Raw genomic sequence first — 19,132 nt, 5'->3', positions numbered from 1 at the left:
GGAGCATTCTCTGTCCTGCTTCTGACTTGACATGTGTTGTGACCATGTCCATTATAATCTCAAGGGAGAAGAAAACCTTGTGTAAAAAAAAAAAAGCAAAAACCAACAAAAATTACAATCTTATTCCGAGCATTCCAGTATTTTGTGTGTGTGTTTAGCTGTACAGTAAGTAACTGGTTTGAATGAGATGATTAAAAAAGGACAAAGATAAATGTTTTTTGGTGTTTTTTTGTCTATAGTTGCTGTTTCTTTTTCTTTGGCCTGTTTGATGTATGTGTGAAACAATGTTGTCCAATAATAAACCAGAATTTTCTTTTGCTGAGTTGTTCTTACAAAAAAAAAGTAATTCATTTTTTGGAGAAAAGCCTAAGATTCCCAAAATAGGAGAATATCTAAAAATTATACATATACTCATTGATTCCATAGAAAAAGAAATAATGCTACCTAAAAGATTTTAAATAACATTTAAACATGCTGATTGAAGAATATTAATTTCAAAAAAGATATATAATTGTATAAAGTGTATACTTTCAAGTATAGAAAAAGCATACAAAATTGTCGCTTTCTCTATATTTTTATACATTGTTCATATTTTCTGTAAGTTACATATTTAAATATATGCTAACAATTGTAAGCATTATTTTTAAAGCATTTTGATTAAAATTGCCAAATTTGAAAAGTAGAATCTCAGAGACTCTGCATATTTCTCAAACAAAATTAAAGGAACCAATATATAGCCTTATTACTTTAAATTTTGAGGAAAATAATCCCATAAACATTAAATTGGGGGAAACAGTTCATCTTCAAACTCAGGTTGGTCTCAGTTTTTGTCATTTATGGAACTGACTGATGGAATATAACTAATCATCATCATCAATATCACTAGCATTTACTTGTTGTTGTTGTTGTTGTGTGCCGTCGAGTCGGTTCCGACCCATAGCGACCCTGTACAGGGTTTCCGAGGGTGTAAATCTTTACGGGAGTAGAAAGCCTCATCTTTCTCCCGCGGAGCAGCTGGTAGTTTCGAACCGCTGACCTTAAGGTTCGCAGTCCGATTCGTAACCACTACGCTACCAGAGCTTCTTAGCTAGTGATAATATTGAACTGGTTGTTGTTGTTAGATGCTATGACTCATAGAGACTATATGCGCAACATAACACGTGTCATCTACACCATATACAATATTGTTGCTACACTTGAGCCAATGCTGCTGCCACTGCATCAATCCATCTCCTTGGGGGCCTTTCTCTCTTTTGCTGACACTTCACTTTACAAAGCATGGTGTCCTTCTCCAGGGGCTCGTCCCTCCTGATAGCATGTCAGAAGTATGAGAGATGAAGTTTTGCAATCTTGGCTTTTAAGGAATATTCTGGTTGTATTTCTTCCAACACAGGTTTGTTTTTCTTCTGGCAGTCTATGAGATTTTTAATATTCTTCTCCTACACCTTAACTCAAATGCATCAGTTCTTCTATGGTATTATTCCTTATTCTTTGTCAAACTTTCTCATGTATTTGAGGCAATTGAAAACTATCCTGGTTTGAGTCAGGTGAACCTTAGTTCTCAAACTGACATCTTTGCTCTTGAACACTTTAAAATGGTTTTGTGTAGCAGCAGATTTGCCTAATGCAATATGTTGTTTGATTTCTTGACTGCTACTTCAATGATTGTTGATCGTCATCTAAGCAAAATGAAGCCTTTGATAACTTCTATCTTTTCTCCATTTGTCATGATGTTATTTTTGGTCCTGTTGTGAGGATTTTTGTTTTCTTTACATTGAAGTCCAGTCCATACTGAAGGCTGTGGTCTTAGATCTTCTTCAAGTATTTTAAGTCCTCTTTGCTTCCGGCAAACAACACTGTGTTATCTGCATATCACAGGTTGTTAATGAGTCTTCTTCCAATTTTTGTGCCTCATTCTTCTTCATATAATCCAGTTTGTCAGATTATTTGTTCAACATAAAGAAGATGAAAGGATATTACCATGGCATACCTCTTTCCTGATTTTAAACCACCCATGTGGGCCAATGCGTCAGACTGTGAAGTCATTTGAATGAACTTCAAGGTTGGTGGTTCAAGCTCACCAGCTGCTCCTTGGAAACCCTATACTGGGTGGCTATGGGTCAGAATCGACTCGACGGCACTTAACAACAACAACAACATTATCCATTTGTTCTGTTTGAATAACTGCCTCTAGTTCCATGTACAGGTTCCTCATGTTAACAATGAAGAGTTCTGGAATATCCGTTCTTCACAGTGTTATCCATAACTTGTCATGATTTACACAGTTGAAAGTCTTTGTATAGTCAATAAAGCTTTAGGATAAGCATTGGACTGCAAGGTTGATTTGAACTGCAAGGTCAGCAGTTCAAACATACCAGCTGCTCAGCAGAAACCCTATACAGGGTCGCTATGAGTTGGAACTGACTGGATAGCACATGACAACAACAGAACTATAAACAGACTGGTAGTAGACACCAAGCCCCCTAAAATCTTAGGAAAAAGTATTTACAATAATAACCTCTAATGGCTGTGTTGTTGTTAAGTGCCATTGAGTTCTGACTCATAGTGACCCTGTATAGGGTTTCTGAGGAGCTGCTGGTAGGTTAGAGCCTCTGACCTTGTGGTTCTCAGGCCAATGCTGATCCATAGTGCCCCACCAGGAGTCTGGCTTTAAATTGAGTGGAGAAACTCCAAAGCCAAAAGAGTTTTTCTTGAGACATTTTTAGAAAAAAGCAGACCCATCCATAAGACCACATGTTGAGAGTCATTGTCATGGGTGCCTTGGCTCATGGGCAGAATAAGGTCCAGCTTTTAGAGATGTCATCTTTGATATGGGGATCTCTTCCAGAGTTACATCCGACTGCTCAATTTCATTTTATTTTTGTCTTTCAGCGGAAACTAAGATCTGCTTCAAATACTACCATGGAGTGACTGGAGCCCTGAGAGCCACCACCCCCTGTGTCACGGTTAAAAACTCAGCAGCACCCGTAAGTCTCTTGGTCAGACTCAACTCTGGTGTTTATTTACTTTCTCTTTGGTTCTTATGTTTGTCTGCACATGCATGTGTGTGTGTGCATAATATATTTAGTATACACATGCATTTGCATAAATGCACACACATATATGTATGCATATCAATAGACCATAGTTTGCTAGATAGATCAATCGATCAATCAATCAATTGATGTTGTTGTCAAGTGCCATCGAATCACTTCTGACCTATGGTGACCCTGTATTGGGTTTCCAAGGAGCAGCTGGTGAGCTTGCACTACCAACCTTGTGGTTCAAGCCGATTGTGCAGTCCAGTGCATTACCCCGCAGTGCCACACCAGAACTAATCAATTGATAAATAGATGTAATAGTGCATATATACTTGTTTGTTTTTTTCAAATGCCAAGCTTCAATATTTTCCATAGTTAGTGTGATTCTTTCAAGAGAAACATACTTAATGACAATGAATAACAAATCTTTCTTTGGAACACTTATTTAGAATTTCTTAGTTTAAAATATTTATATTTTCTTAAGTTTTAATTTCTTTTTAGAGTTGTAAAGACATTTCTGGGATAAAATGTATAGTCTCAGATTGATTTTACTCATAGAATTCTAAAATGGTAGACCTAGACAAGACTAGAATTTCTAGTATTTTTAAAAGTAAGAAAATTATGCCTAAAGAGCTCAAATAATATACCTAAAGTCACAGAGTTAGCTAGTTGAGGATTCAGGATTCAAATCAAATCTTTTGTTTCCTACAGTGATGCTTGGTTCAGTACTTTCTAATACATGCCATCTTTTCCAAAATTACAATTCAGTTTTTATCTTTATAGTGCTTCTTAGCTTAAGTCCCAAAATATCTGATTAAATAAACCAAATATTTAATGTAGACCCCACTGCTTTTTGTATTAAAATTAAAATCACCAATTTGGATGACTTAAGTAAAATCACCGAGTATTTTCCCATACTAGTGTAAGTTAAAAAACAGAAGAAGAAGCTTTATTTTCTATGTAAGACAAAAGGAAATATCTGAAATGCACTATAAATGACTTTAAAAGTTGTGGGTCTTATAAGATACCATTAGGAACATGTTGCTGTTAACTTACGGCGAGTCAGTTCCGAGTCATAACAACAGGATTTCCAAGGAGCAACTTGTGAGTTTGAATCGCCGACCTTGTGTTTCAAACTGACTTTTTGGACCAGTGCTTTATCCCACAGCACCACACCAAGAGACAAAATTATGAGAACTTCTTAGATATTACCAAACATCTTCAGGGAATGAGTTGTTGGGCCGTAATCTTGGGAACAGAATTGTCGATTGAAATAGCATAATCCACAAAGACTATGTTCTACATCCTACTTTGGTGAGTAAATACTGGGATTAGCAAAAGCTCATGAGTAGCCATATAATGTAAAACTATTAGTCTATCTTTGTCCTGAGGAAGGAAGAGGAGCATTATGGTTGTACTTCTTTCAAGAAAGATTTGATTGCTCTTCTCACCGTCCATGATACTTTTAATATTCTTCTTCAATACCATAACTCAAATGCATAAATTATTCTATGGTGTTCCTTATCCATTATCCAACTTTTATACACATACGAGGCAACTGAAAATATCATGGTTTGGGTCAGGTGTACCTTAGTCCTCAAAGTGGCATCTTTGCTCTAGAACACTTTAAAACAGCAGATTTGCCTAGCGCAATACATAATTTGATTTCTTTACTACTGCTTCTGTGAGTGTTGATAGTAGATCTAAGCAACATGGAGATTTGAGGATGTCAATCTTTTTTCCACTGATAGTGGTGTTATTTAGTGATCCAGTGTTGAGGAATTTTGTTTTGTTTACTATGAAGTGCAATACGTTCTGAAGGCTGCAGTCTTTGATCTTCATCAGTAAGTATTTTAAGTCCTCTTTGATTTTGGCAAGCAAGATTGCATCATCTACATATCACAGGTTGTTAATGAGTCTTCCTCCAATCCTGATGTCACGTTTTTCTTCATAGAACCCAGCTTCTTCTATTATTTGCTCAGCATACAGGTTGAATAAGTATGGTGAAAGAATACAACCCTGTCGCACACCTTTCCCAATTTTAAAACATTCAGTGTTCCCATGTTCTGTTCGAACAACTGCTTCTTGGTCCAGGTCCAGATTTCTCAGAAGCACAATTAAGTGTTCTGGAATACTCATACTTCTCAATGTTGTCCATAGCTTGTCATGATCCACACAATCAAAAGCCTTCACTTAGTGGTCTAAAAACTTTGCATAGTCAATAAAGCACAATGAACATCTTTCTGGTATTCTTTTCTTCTAGCTAAGATCCATCTTACGTCAACAGTAATATCCCTCGTTCTATGTCCTGATCTGAATCTGATTTGAACCTCTAGCTGTTTGTTCCCTGTCAGTGTACTGTTTTGCAGGTGGTTTTGAATTATCTTCAGCAAAATTTTAGTTGCACGCAATATTAATGAAACTGTTAGATGATTTCCACATTCATTGGGTCACATTTCTTTGAAATGAGCACAAACATGGATCGTTTCCTATCAGTTGATCTGGTAGCTGTCTGCCAAATTTCTTGGTATAGATGATTGGGTGCCTTCAGTGCTGCATCAGATTTAAAGATTTTGATTCATTTACCATCAATTCCCAGAGCCACCTTCTTTGTCAATACCTTCAGTTCAGTTTGACTTCTTCCTTCTGTACCATTGGTTAGTTATTGATCAGATGCTACCTTTTAAAATGGTAGAACATTGGCCACTTCTTTTTGATACAGTGATTCTTGTGTATTCTTTCCATCCTCTTTTGATGCTTTCTGTTTCATTCAATATTTTCCCCATAGAATCCTTCAGTATTGCAAGCAAACAATTACATTTTTTATTATGTGCTGTCAGTTTGAGAAATGCTGAGCATGTGCTTCCTTTTGGTTTTCTAACTCCAGGTCTTTTGCACATAATCATTATAATGCTAAACTTTGTCTTCTCAAGCTGCCCTTTGAATTTTTCTGTTTATCTCTTTTGCCTCCTCATTTCTTCCGTTTGCTTTAGCATCTCTACACTGAAAAGCATGTTTCAGAGTTTATTCTGACATCAATTTTGGCCTTTCCTTTCTTTTTTGTCTTCTTCATGACCTCTTGCTTTGATGTCTGATGTTCTTTTTTGTTTGTTTGTTTTGTACTTTAACACTTTATTTTTTGTACTTTCAACCAATCTTACATTTTGTTTCATTTTAATGATTACTCTCCCTGTAACAACTGTTATCCTGCTTCCAACCTTTGGCCTCACTTTTACATCTTATTTTTCACAAATGAACAAAGAAAAACTATTTGATGTACAGGGTCGCTGTGGGTCGGAATTGACTGGACAGCACTTAATAACAACAACATGGATTAATTGTTGTCATTCTGCTGTTGTTTTTGTTTTGTTTTGTGGTGCTGATGGTTTCTTTGTTCTGCATGTATTCCTGTACCGACTTCATTTTGTATGTGTGTGTTTTTCTTACCAATTTCTTTACAGTTTTAATGTTTTCAAAGTCATCTTGGATTTTCCTTTTCTTGATTTGATGTGATGATGTATTTAGTTTCTTTGAAGGTACACTTTATTAATTGTTTTACCCTGACATCCTCATGACCTGGATCTCTGTGGTTACACTTTTCTCTTCCTTCACTCTGTAGTTTCCTGACCATAGACTGACATCCCAGATCCCCTATTTTCACTCTTGTAGTTTTGTTCTACTCTAGATTCTTCCATATTTGGACTGAGTTTCTGGTGGTGTGGTCACACATGTCAATCTCTGTTTGTTGTTTACTATCGTTGGTTCTCAGGCCAAAAAAATACCTTTAGTATGTTTTGAAGCTCTGGCTTGGCTTTTACAAAGTCCCTTAGTTTATGTTTATCCTGAAATATTTCTATTTCACCATCATAGTTCATGGACAGCTTTGCTAGGTATATGATTTTTATTTGGCAGTTTTTTTCATTCACAGGTTTTTAAATGTTTCCTCATTGCCTTCTTGTTTGAATGATTTCTTCAGAGAAATCAGAGCGTCATTTTACTGGTATTCCTTTGTAGGTAACATTTCCTTTTTCCCTTGCTACTTTCAGGATTTCTTTTTTCTTGCCTTGGCTTCTATTTTGCAGAGTTTGGTTATGCTATGTCTTTGTGATTTTTTGGGGGGTTCTACCCTGCATGGGGTTTGTATAGCTTCTCGAATATTTATCTTGTCATATTTAAAGATGTTAGGGAAGTTTTCTTCCATCAACTCTTCAACTATCTTTTTTGTATTTTTGTTTTGCCTCTTCCTGTTCTGCAATTCCAATCACTCATGTTATTCCTCTTCATGTTGTCCCACATGAATCTTAGACTCTCTTCAGATTTTTGCTGAAATTCTTTCTCCTTCTTGTTTTTCTATCTTAGCAGTATTGAGAGATTTATCTTTAAGCTCATTAATTCTGGCTTCCATCAGTTTAATTCTATTCCTTTGGCATTTCAGTATATTGTCCATTTCTGATACCTTAATATTGATCATCTGGACTTCTGTTGCAGGTTTTGTATTTTCTCCAATGCTATGTCTATTTTGTTTGATTGTGCCTATATTACTTTTCTAACTTCTTTATTTTCCTTGACCTTTCTGTGGAACATTTGGATGCACTTCAATATCATTTTCCTAAACTATTTTTTAGGTAGTTCCAGAGCTTCTTCTTCCTCAAAAACAATTTCTAGCCCTTCCTCTTTGTTACTTTTTTTTGGTTACTCTGTCTTGCTCTGTACATGAGGAAACATTTTCTGTGCTTTTTAGGCATTGTGGTGTTATTTTGTTTGTAATTTTATTTGATGTATGTATGTAGGTTGGTGTGTTTTTAAGCATTCTCTAATTTCATCCTGGTTGGTGTGACCAGGAGATTGACTTCTCTGTTCATTTTGTACAGTTTGATTCAGAGTGGTTTTTGGCAGGTGTTGGTTGTAGACACTGCTCTGGTGTAAGTTGTTGTTGTTATGTGTCATTGAGTTGGTACCTACTCATAGTGACCTTATGCACAACAGAATGAAACATTGTCTGGTCCTCACAATCGTTGCTACATTGAGCCCATTACTTCAGCCACTGTGCTGATCATCTAGTTGTGGGGTCTTTCTCTTTTTCTACTGACTTTCACTTACCAAACATGATATCCTTTCCCAGGGACTGGTCCCTCTTGGAAGTATGTCCAAAGTATGAGAGATGATGTCTGGACATCCTGGTTTCTAAGGAGCATTATGGCTGTACTTCTTCAAACATAGATTTGTTTGTTCTTTTAGAAGTCCATGGTTTCTCTTCCAACAGCATAACTCAAACGCATCAATTCTTCTATGGTCTTCCTTATTCACTGTCCAACTGTCGCATGTATATGAGATTATTAACAATACCGTGTCTGTGTCAGGAGCACCTTAGTCCTCAAACTGACATCTTTTCCTTTGAACATTTTCAAGAAGTCTTGTGCCACAGATTTGCTCTTCCTTGAGAGTTGCCTGAGAAATTCTCAATGATCCCATTGCATTTGTCTAGTCTACCACTGACTTTTTTCTTTCTTTTTCTTCTTTTCTCCCTCCCCTCAACTCCGCTCAGCTGTTTCTTCTAGTGAGGACCGGCTCAGTCCTGGCCAGACCCAGAGACTGCTGGCACTGGCTCTTTCTATTGTCTCCTCGCCCTTTGATTATGCATCTAGCTGTGGGATGTGCATGGTGCAGGACCTTTCCTAGGTGTGTCTACTCATATAAGTCTTGTCTCTGGTCATCAGAGAGGAAATTAGTAGAAAGAGAAAAAGAAAATAATAATCATTACACCTTTGTTTCTATAAATCGCAGGCAGTTTTCTGCAATGGAAATGCTGTCTTGTATCTCAATCTGCTCACTCCTGCTCATAATGGTTACTATGGGTCATGTTGGCGGCCCCAAATCAGAAATCATTTTATTTCTTATTTCTATTCTAATTCTTTCTCCCAGTAACCACTCTATCCACTCATTTAACCCTTTATCTGATGCTCAGAGTTCTGGGACTGTCCTCTGAATCTGTTCCATCTGGTTTTCTGTGTTTTTTTTTTTTTTGCTAAAGAGGGTATGCAAAACCTTTCTGCCCATTCTGTCATCAAGGCCTGCCTCTCTTGATGATGTTCCTGATGTCATACCATGAGTCTGGTTTTCAGTCATTAGTGTCCAATGTATCAAACCTGTTCTTGAAATTGTCTCTAAATTTAGGTGGGATATGTTCAAGGTCGGTAGCGTAGTGGTTACAAATCAGGCTGTGAACCTCAAGGTCAGCAGTTCGAAACTACCAGCTGTTCTGCGGGAGAAAGATGAGCCTCTCTGCTCCCATAAAGATTTACAGCTTCAGAAATCCTGTACAGAGTCACTATCGGTCAGAACCGACTCCATGGCACATAACAACAACAAATGTTCAAGGTCATATTTTGCATCTTAATGACTTGTTTTAATTTTCTTCAGCTCCAACCTGAACTTGCATATGAGCAATTTGTGCTCTTTTCCAGTCTGTTCCTGGTCTTGATTTGGCTGATGATATTGAGCTTTTCCACCATCTCTGGTACTGTAGTGGTTATGAATCAGGCTGCTAACCTCAAGGTCAACAGTTTGAAACTACCAGCCATTGCATGGGAGAAAGATGGAGTTTTTTACTCCTGTAAAGATTTACAACCTTGGAACCCATATTCAGGGTCACTAGGAACCAGAACTGACTCCATATCACCCGACCACCTCCACCACTTTTCCACCATCTCTTCCCACACATGGTGTCAACTTGATTTCTGTGTATTCCATCTGGTGACATCCATATGCAAACTCATCTTTTACATGGTTTAAAAAAAAAGGTTTTTTCAAAGAATAAGTCATTGGTCTTCCAAAATTCTATCATGTGATTTGTAGCATCTTTTCTGTCACCAAGGCCATATTTGCTAACTACTGATCCTAAGTCTATTTCCAACCTAAACATTCCAGTCTCAAATAGTTTGATCGCATGTTCAAAAAATTCCCAACTGAAGAAATTGACTGGATTCTTCAGTTTCATAAATTGGAATAATAGTGGTATTAATTGGTCTTCCTTGTTGTTGTTGTTATGTGCCATCAAGTCGGTACGAACTAATAGCGACCTTATGCACAGCAGAATGAAACACTGCCCGATCCTGGGCCAACCTCACTATTATTGCCACACTTGAGTCCATCAATACTGCCACTTTGCCAATCCATCTTGCTGGGAATCTTCCTCTTTTTCTCTGACCCTCCAACTTACCAAACATGATATCCTGATACAGCAACTCGTCCCTCCTGACAATATAACTGAAGTATGAGAGACGAAGTTTGGCCATCCTGGCCTCTAAGGAGCACTCTGGCTGTACTTCTTCCAACATAGATATGTTGGTTCTTTTGGCAGCCCATGGCACTTTCAATATTCTCCTCCAACACCATAACTCAAAAGCATCGCTCCTTCTACAGTTTTCCTTATTCACTGTCCAGCTTTCACATGCATATAAGGTTATTGAAAATACCATGGCTTGGGTCAGGCACACCTTAGTCCTCAAGCTGACATCTTTGCTCTTCAACACTTTAAAAAGTTCTTGTGTAGCAGATTTACCCAATGCAATACGTTGTCTGATTTCTTGGCTGCTGCTTTCATGAGTTGAGTGTTGATAGTTGATCCAAGAATAATGAAGTCCTTGACAACTTCAATCTTTTCTCCACTGAAAAGAATGTTGTTTATTGGTCCAGTGGTGAGGATTTTTGTTTTCTTTGCATTGGGATGCAATCCATACTGAAGGTTGTGCTCTTTGATCTTCATCAGTAAATATTTTAAGTCTTCTTCACTTTCAGCAAGCAAGGTTGTATCCTCTGCATATCACAGGTTGTTGATGAGTGTTCCTCTAATCCTGATGCCATGTTTTTGGGTTTTTTTCATGTAACTCAGTTTATAGGATTATTTGCTCAATATTAAGGTTGAATAAGTATGGTGAAAGAATACAACCCTGTCTCACACCTTAATTTTAAAACATTCAGTGTTCCCATGTTCTGTTTGAACAACTGCCTCTTGGTCCATGTACAGATTCCTCATGAGCACAATTAAGTGTTCCGGAATACTCATAGTTCGCAATGTTGTCCATAGCTTGGCATGATCCACACAATTGAAAGCCTTTGCGTAGTCAATAAAGCACAGGTAAGCATCTTTCTAATATTCTCTGCTTTCAGCCAAGATCCATCAGACATCAGCAATGATATCCCTCGTTCCATGGCCACTTCTGAATCTGGCTTGAACATCTGGAAGTTCTCTGTCAATGTATGCTCGCAGCATTTCCTGTATTACCTTTAATAAAACTTTACTCACATGGAATATCAAAAATATTGTCCGATGATTTCCGCATTGCTTTGGGTCACCTCTCTTTAGAATGGGAACAAATATGGATCTCTTCCAATCAGTCAGCCAGACAGTTGTCTTCCAAATTTCTTGGCATAGATGAGTGAGTGTTGCCAGTGCTGCCTCACTTTCTTAAAAGATTCCATTTTTATTCCATCAATTCCTGGTGCCTTATTCTTTGTCGTTTCCTTAAATGCACCTTGGACTTCTTCCTTCAGTGTCATTGGCTCTTAATCATATGCTACCTCTTGAAATGGTTGAACATCAACCTTTTTTTTTTTTTTTTTTTTTGTACAATGATTCTGTGTATTCCTTCCATCTTCTCTTGATGCTTTCTGCATCATTAAATAATTTGCCCAAAGAATCCTTCAATAACGAAAGTCGAGGCTTGCATTTTTATTTCAGTTCCCCCAGCTTGAGAAATGTTGAGCGTATTCTTCCTTTTTGGTTTTCTGATTCCAGATCTTTGCACATTTGTTGTAATATTTGGCTTTATCTTCTCAAGCTGACCTTTGAATATTTCTGTTCAGCTCTTGTCCTGCCTCATTTCTTCCATTTGCTTTAGCATCTCTACACTGGAAAGATAGTTTCAGTCTTGTTTGGTCTTTCTTATAAGAGTATGGCTATCATCCTATCATAGATAGCATTGTACTTCAAGATAGATCTTGAAAGTTCTTTTTGATAATGAATGAGATGTTCTTTCTCTATAATTTGTCATTCCTGACATAGTAAACTAAATAATTGTCAGACTCAGTATAGCCAGTGCCTGTTCATTTCAGCTCACTAATGCCTAGGACATCAACCTTTATGTGTTCCATTTCATTTTTTCAACTTCCAGTTTTCCTAGATTCCTACTTCAGACATGACATGTTCTGATTATTAACACATGTTTGCAGCTATTTCTCCTTATTCTGAATTTTGACCCATCTGTTATTGAAGGTTGCAAAAGCTTACTCCATTTGAGTCATCATGATCAACTCTCCTTTGAGGTGGCATCTCTTCACTCAGTTGTATTTTGAGTGCATTCCTTCCTGAAGGGCTCATCTTCTGGTACTATATATGGCAGTATTATTTTGGTATTCATAAGGTGGCTAAGCATTCAGAAGTAGTCTGCCGTTCATTTTTCCTAATCTTTGTTATTCTGGAAGCTCAACTGAAACCTATCCTTCATGAGTTACCTTACTGATATTTAATATACTGGCATCATAGCATCCAGCACCACAGCAACACACCAGCCACCACAGTATGGCAAACTGTCAGATGAATGATGGAGCAAACAGCAGTTGGGGAGAACAACAACACTAATGAAATTGCACACTATGCGATAGTCAACTAGTCAACCATTCAAGGTCAAAGGGCACTATTTACTTAAGGACAAAGTTCAGAAGGCTTGTGGAAGAAGGTGGAATGGAAACAAGAATCCCAGGGAGGAAGTGGGACACCTGATGTTGCATTGAGAGGATCGTAATCATTTAAATTAAACATATTATATTATTTGTTGAATATAAAACGGATGATCTGCTCTGTGAACCTTCATTCAATTCGAAATAAAAACTTAAAAGAAATAAATATATACTATTAAGTTGTTTCACAATAAATTCTTCAGTGTCCTGAGAATTAGTTATTTCTGTCCTTGGGATAAGCTGTAAGATGAGGAATGCAGTACCAGAAGCTTTTCTGCATGTATCCTGAGAAGAACAGGAGTACTGGACAGCAGATCAGGGAGGACAGGTCTTAAATCAGTGGTACACACAGCAGGAGTGGCAGAGAGAGGAGATGGATGAACAACTCCACTCATTGTTGTTAAGTACTGTTGAGTCAATTCCAACTCAAAGAAACCCCTAGAGGGTGTTCAAAGAAACCCCTAGAGGGTGTTCAAGGAATGGCATAGAGAGGAGATGGATGGACAACTCCACTCATTGTTGTTAAGTACTGTTGAGTCAATTCCAACTCAAAGAAACCCCTAGAGGGTGTTCAAGGTGTTTAAACAGCTGACCTTGTGGTTCAAATTGACCTGTGGTCAAGTGCTTATCCTACAGTGCCACACCAGGATGGGGTTTATAGTCCCGACACTAGTTGTGGAGTCTGTGGATGATGAAAATGGTTAACACACTTGACTGGCTATTAACCAAAAATTTGGAAGTTTCTGTCAGTCAATCAAAGAAAGGCCTGGTCATCTACTGGAAAAACAATCATCTGTTGAAAATTGTATGGAACACAGTTCTACCTGACCAACATGAGGTCACCGTGAGTCAGAGTTGAGTTCATGGTACCTGGTCACTACACTAGCCAAACAGATTGGAACATGATGCCAGGAGAGGGAGATGGTCAAGTATCCTCAAATTGCCAGCACCCCTCATCCAACACAACTTGTATGAACAGTAATCAAAAGGGGGTACCTGAACAAAGCCAAGTAGCTAGTAATATGTTTTGGCCAACTGTTAAAACTGGAGTGTCAAATACATCAAGGTTCCACATGGAGGCAAGGCACCAGACAATGCAGGACAGCAGAGAAAGAACTAGGCCTGGGAGTGAAATGGGAAGTTGATTTAGGAAAAGCCAAGTAAACCCAAGGTTGATTGGCTTTTGCCATGGCATGGCAAGACATTTAAAGGGACATTTCCTTACCAGACTCATGGTAATGCACCTTGCTCATTGATTGGTCGTGGCTCAAGTCAGAAACAAGAGGAAAATGTCCTTGTGTTCAGGTGTGATATTGCAAATGAGTCCTGGAATTTGGGCAGATTGTCTCCAGGTGAGCACTTTTCATTTAGAGAAAGTTTCACAGAGCATCTGGCTTCTAGGAACTCAGTCCACTAGAAGTCCAAATTGGCTACCTGTTTCTCCTACCAGTGTAATGTGATGTGTACCATTACCGTAAACTGCAACAAATGCTTAAAATAAAACAAGAAGCCAACTACCAGAAAACTTCCTGAAAGGCATGGAGACAAAAACTCTGATGTGGGGCCAATTATCAGCAAACATATACTTACTGGGGGCTGCCATCACCAGAAACAAGGGCTTACATCTTAAAATAAACATCACTATGAGGTGCTTCAGTCTTATTTGGCATAAAGGTTAATGTGACTGCATAAATTTTGTCCCAGCCTTGACTTTGTCTTTTTCATTCCATGTCAACTGTATTGCTTGTACTTAAAACTCATACACCTTGAAATATTTGGACACATTGCTATTGTTAGTTATTATCTCCATTATTTCACATCAACCATTGGCCCTTGCATTGACATGTTAATGTATATGCCACAGATAACTTTTGTTTCTCTTTTTAATCACCACACATATGAAAGCAGGATCATAAAGCCCTTTTTTTGACAGGACAGACAGAAAGTAATCCTCCCTCTGCAACAATGACAATGAGCACTTGTAAGTTGCAGGGCAAAACAGAGCATACCATTTCCCTCCAGACAGGTTGATAATATTAAACCTATTTAGTAACTCCTATCGCAGGAGATCTGGTATGGTGCCGCCGGATAAGCACTGGACTCCTACTAGCAAGCTTGGCAGCTCAAATCCACCAGCTGTTCCTTGGAAACTCTATATAGGGTCACTATGAGTTGAACAGACTCAACACTTAACAACAAGGTAGCTAGAGAATGAGGAGACTTTCTGCTCCTCTAAAGATTCACAGGCTCAGAAATCTTAGAGGGTCATTATGAGTCAGGATTGATTTGATGGCAGTGAGTTTGGGTGGGTTTATTGCTCCATAGGATCCCCGGTGGCACTGTGAAATAAGCACTGGCCTGATAACAGCAAGGTGAGCAGTTCAAACAAGTGAAACAGCTGATCTGCAGGAGAAATATGAGGCTTTCTGCTCCCAAAAGATTTATAGCCTCAGAAACCCTATAGAGGGCATCTCTGAATTGGAATCTATTGGATGGCAGTTGTTTTGTTTTGTGTTGCCTCTGTAGGGATAAGTGATGATTCAGTGACAGCATTCCATGTGGAAGACCTAGGTTCAATTCCAGGCCAATGCACTTCATGTATAGCCACTACTCATCTGTCAGTGTAGGTTTGTGTGTCACTACGATGCTAAGCAGGTTTTAGAAAATTCAGACAATGAAATCTCTATAGATCACAATGGTGTGATTCCTAACCAATCAAGGATTCAGGACCAGGCAGCCTTTACTTCCATTGCGATGAGTTGGGGGCTAACTTAGTGGTGGCTAACAAAAACATTGCTTTGTATCATGGTTCACTTTTGAAACTAGTTTCCATTTTCTTAGTAGTATAGTTGATTTATATAGCACCTCTGTGACATAAACAAGAACAAATATTTTGGTGAAATGACCATTTCCTATATAGTGATTTGTTACTGTTATGTTGTTAAGTGCTGTCGAGTCGGTTCTGACTCATAGCAACCCTGTAAAGGGTTTCTGAGGAGCAACAGGTGAGCTTGAATCACCAAACTTGTGATCACTGCACAAGGATATAGCTGTAACCAAACCCAGATTTTCTAATTTATAATTCTGTTATTTGTGTAATCTACCAAACTTTTGGGTTTGCAATCTGAGGAATAAATCTAAATCATTTAATCAGTTTTGAAAGGGGATCATGATTCCAGAAATTCTATGGGCCACTATCATAGAACAAACTAATACCACTCTTCACTGATTTAGATTTCTAATATTTAGAAGCCTAGTACAGTTGGAGTCTACCATTTCTTTTATTGGAAAAAAACACACTAGTCTTTGGCAGCAATCTGTGAAGCAAGGAATATTATTAATAGTATTTTAAATTGTTTTATTGTGAATTGTGTGATCGTTTTCATGGGAGAACAATAGCTTTACATTCATCCTATCATATATCATTACATTACCTTGGTTACAATCCTCTCCATGCATCGTTAACCAACCAAAGGGTACACCCTGCAAGCCTGCCCCTTTGTCTTCAGCATACAATCCCTCTCCCTTTCTGGGTCTAGAGTTCCCAGCCGCTCCAACACTCACATCATCGTCTATGCCTTCATCTCTAACATCACTGTTTCTCTGGGTAGGCTCCCGCACTCTGCTCTTCTCCCTTGATGGTCCCAGGGGTCTCTGCTCCTAGCCTGTAAAGTCATCCACTCCCCTCCTTTTGCTACATTTTCAATCCTCACAGTCAATCCTGATAGTAATTATTAACTATTGAACCACAAGAGACCTATCCACATCTCCTTTCATCAGTCCCACACAGACAGATGGATACTACTCAGTGGAGATTCTACCTTCCTCCACACCCTCTGAATCTATGCTCCCTCTTGAAAGCTTGTAAGCCAGCCACTTCTTGCCTTTGTAGCCCTGACTTCCCATTTTCAGTAGCCAATGTCCAAGTTGCCCATCCCTGTTTACTCTGTGTATGGAGGGGGTGGGAATGATCCTCGCTGTAAAGATTTGTTCCCTCTTTTAAGCTACTGCATACATAGGTATAGGTCAATTTCATCAAATTGTATCAGATTAGTCTTTTTTTCCTCTTCTTTCTTCTTCTAGTTGAGCTGTGATCATTCAGCTATTAAAGCCAGGTTAAGTGGGTATTATCTGCAAGTGTGGGTGTTGTTATGCATATTCCCTCTTTTCTTATCAGCTAGAGGCTTTACACTCCACTCTAGTCCTCTGTGGCTATGTCACTGACTCTGGACCCAGGAGTTCCCAGACCCAGTAGTTCCCAAACTACTGGGCCAACCAGGTCTCCACCCAGGTTCACAGGAGTGAATTGAATGTGGTTGGATTTAGTTTGCAACTTCATTGCTGTTTTTCCCCCACTTCCCCTTATCAGTGACCAACATGGATACCAGTCAGAGTGCATGTTTGCTTGTGTATTCCCATTGAGTCTCAGTCTTGGAAGGGGTTTTGCCCTGAGGGGACCTGACCACTTGCCTTGATATCTCCTGGGCGAGCAAATTGCTTGTTCTTGTAGTAATCAGTGGGACTTCTGTTATTATTTTGTATTTTTCCTGTTGGTCTTTCTTTCAAGAAGTATCTTCTGTTCTTAAATCCACTCCAGTCTGGTCTGCTTCTCTGTTCCAGTGGAAATATCCCACGTCAGAAGATTCTGGATGGGTTCAGGAATCCACCTATGGTCTTATGTAATGCAGAGGCTCCACAGGAAACCTCCTTCATTGGGCACGGTGTAGCCCCATTTTAGGTACTCCAATCAGTTATAGGCAGAAGACAGACATAAGATTTCTGTGGTGATATTTCTGGCTATTCCTTTCTCTCTCCATCCAGTGTCTATTTTATAATGGTATGCCAGGGAAACCAAGATTCAAAACACATCTTGACATTATTCCCCGCCTTTTCCCCATTCCAACCATATCCCAATCCCTGTATCCCAGAGTCCTGTTGTTCCAAGGTTGTGCATACATCATTACTTACCTCTGTCCCACTTAGCCCATGCAACCCTGTCTGATTGTTTACTCATCTGCCTTATTCTTCCATTCCCCTCCCACTTCTTGTGTATTGGCCCCCTCCCCAGCACCCAAGCTATCCTGTGTTTATTCTCCAGCCTGTGCCCCACTTTACCTTCCCTCCCCTCACCTCACCACACACATCCCAGTAACCAGCAAAGAATCCCCTCCCCCCTTTAGTATGGGTTATTTTTCTTAGTCTTTTACAGAAGTGGTCCTATGCAGTATTTCTCCTTTTGTAACTGACTAATTTCACTCAGCATAATGTCTTCAAGGTTCATCTATGTTATGTGATAGATTGCAGCTTCTTTGTTTTTCTTCCATTGCAGCATAATATTCCATCGTGTGTATGTACTACATACACACATTTATCCTTTTTTTTTTTTTTATCCATTCTTCCATTGATGGGCACTTAGGCTGTCTCCATCTTTTTGCTTTTGTAATAGTGCTGCTATGAACATTGGTGTGCATATATCTACTCGTGTTATGGCTCGTATTTCTTGTGGGTACATACCAAGTAGAGGAATTGCTGGATCTTAAGGTATTTCTATTTCCAACCTTCTGAGGAAGTGCCATATTGCTTTCCAGAGAGGTTGGACCATTTTGCAGTGCCACCAGAAATACAAGAGTGTCACAGTCTCTCCACACCCTCGCCAGCATTTATTGTCCTCTACATTTTTTACCTTTGCTGGTATTATCGGTGTGGGATGATATCTCATTGTTGTTTTGATTTGCATGTCTCTAATGGCTAATGATCAAGAAGATTTCTTCATATCTTTGTTGGCTTCCTGGATCACCTCATTGGTGAAGTGTATGTTCGTGTACTGTGCCCATTTTTAATTGGGTTGTTTGTCTTTTTCTTATACAGATGTTGTAGTTTCCTATATATTTTAGAAATAAGTCCCTTGTCTGATGTGTCATTGCAAAAGATTTTCCCATTCTGTGGGTTCCCTTTTTACTCTTTTAGTGAAGTCTTCAGATGCACATAAGTTTTTAAGTTTTAGTGTATCCCAATCATCTATTTTGTCTACTTTTGTTTGTGTAGTTTTCAAAATGTTTTTTAGTCTGTGTATTCCCTGAATTAGAGTCCTCATATTTTTCCCTATTTTTTTCATTGATGGCCTTCATAATTATGGAATTCTTATTTAGGTCTCTAATCCACGCTGAGTTGATTTTTGTATAAAGCATGAGGTAAAGGTCTTGTTTCAATCTTTTGCATATCCCTTTCCAGTCCTGCCAGCACCATCTGTTGAAAAGACTATCCCCATCCCATTTGATATATTTAGGTACTTTGTCAAAAATCAGTTGGCTGTATGTAGATGGGTTAATTTCTGGATTCTTGATTCTGTTCCA

At 38.6% G+C, this 19,132-nt stretch overlaps 1 protein-coding gene across 2 annotated transcripts in view; it reads left to right on the top strand.

Moving 5' to 3' along the window:
- Nucleotides 1-19,132, top strand: part of HECW1 (HECT, C2 and WW domain containing E3 ubiquitin protein ligase 1) — a 542,004-nt gene that overhangs the window by 169,506 nt on the left and 353,366 nt on the right. For both annotated transcript variants that reach the window (XM_006872147.1, XM_006872148.1), the window contains one exon: nt 2,893-2,987. In XM_006872147.1, the coding sequence (XP_006872209.1) occupies nt 2,893-2,987 (95 nt within the window). The remainder of the gene's footprint in view (nt 1-2,892; nt 2,988-19,132) is intronic.

Source organism: Chrysochloris asiatica, unplaced genomic scaffold (genome assembly GCF_000296735.1).
Source record: "Chrysochloris asiatica unplaced genomic scaffold, ChrAsi1.0 scaffold00184, whole genome shotgun sequence".
Classification (NCBI taxonomy): domain Eukaryota; kingdom Metazoa; phylum Chordata; class Mammalia; order Afrosoricida; family Chrysochloridae; genus Chrysochloris; species Chrysochloris asiatica.
This window is presented reverse-complemented; position numbering and strand designations above follow the sequence as displayed.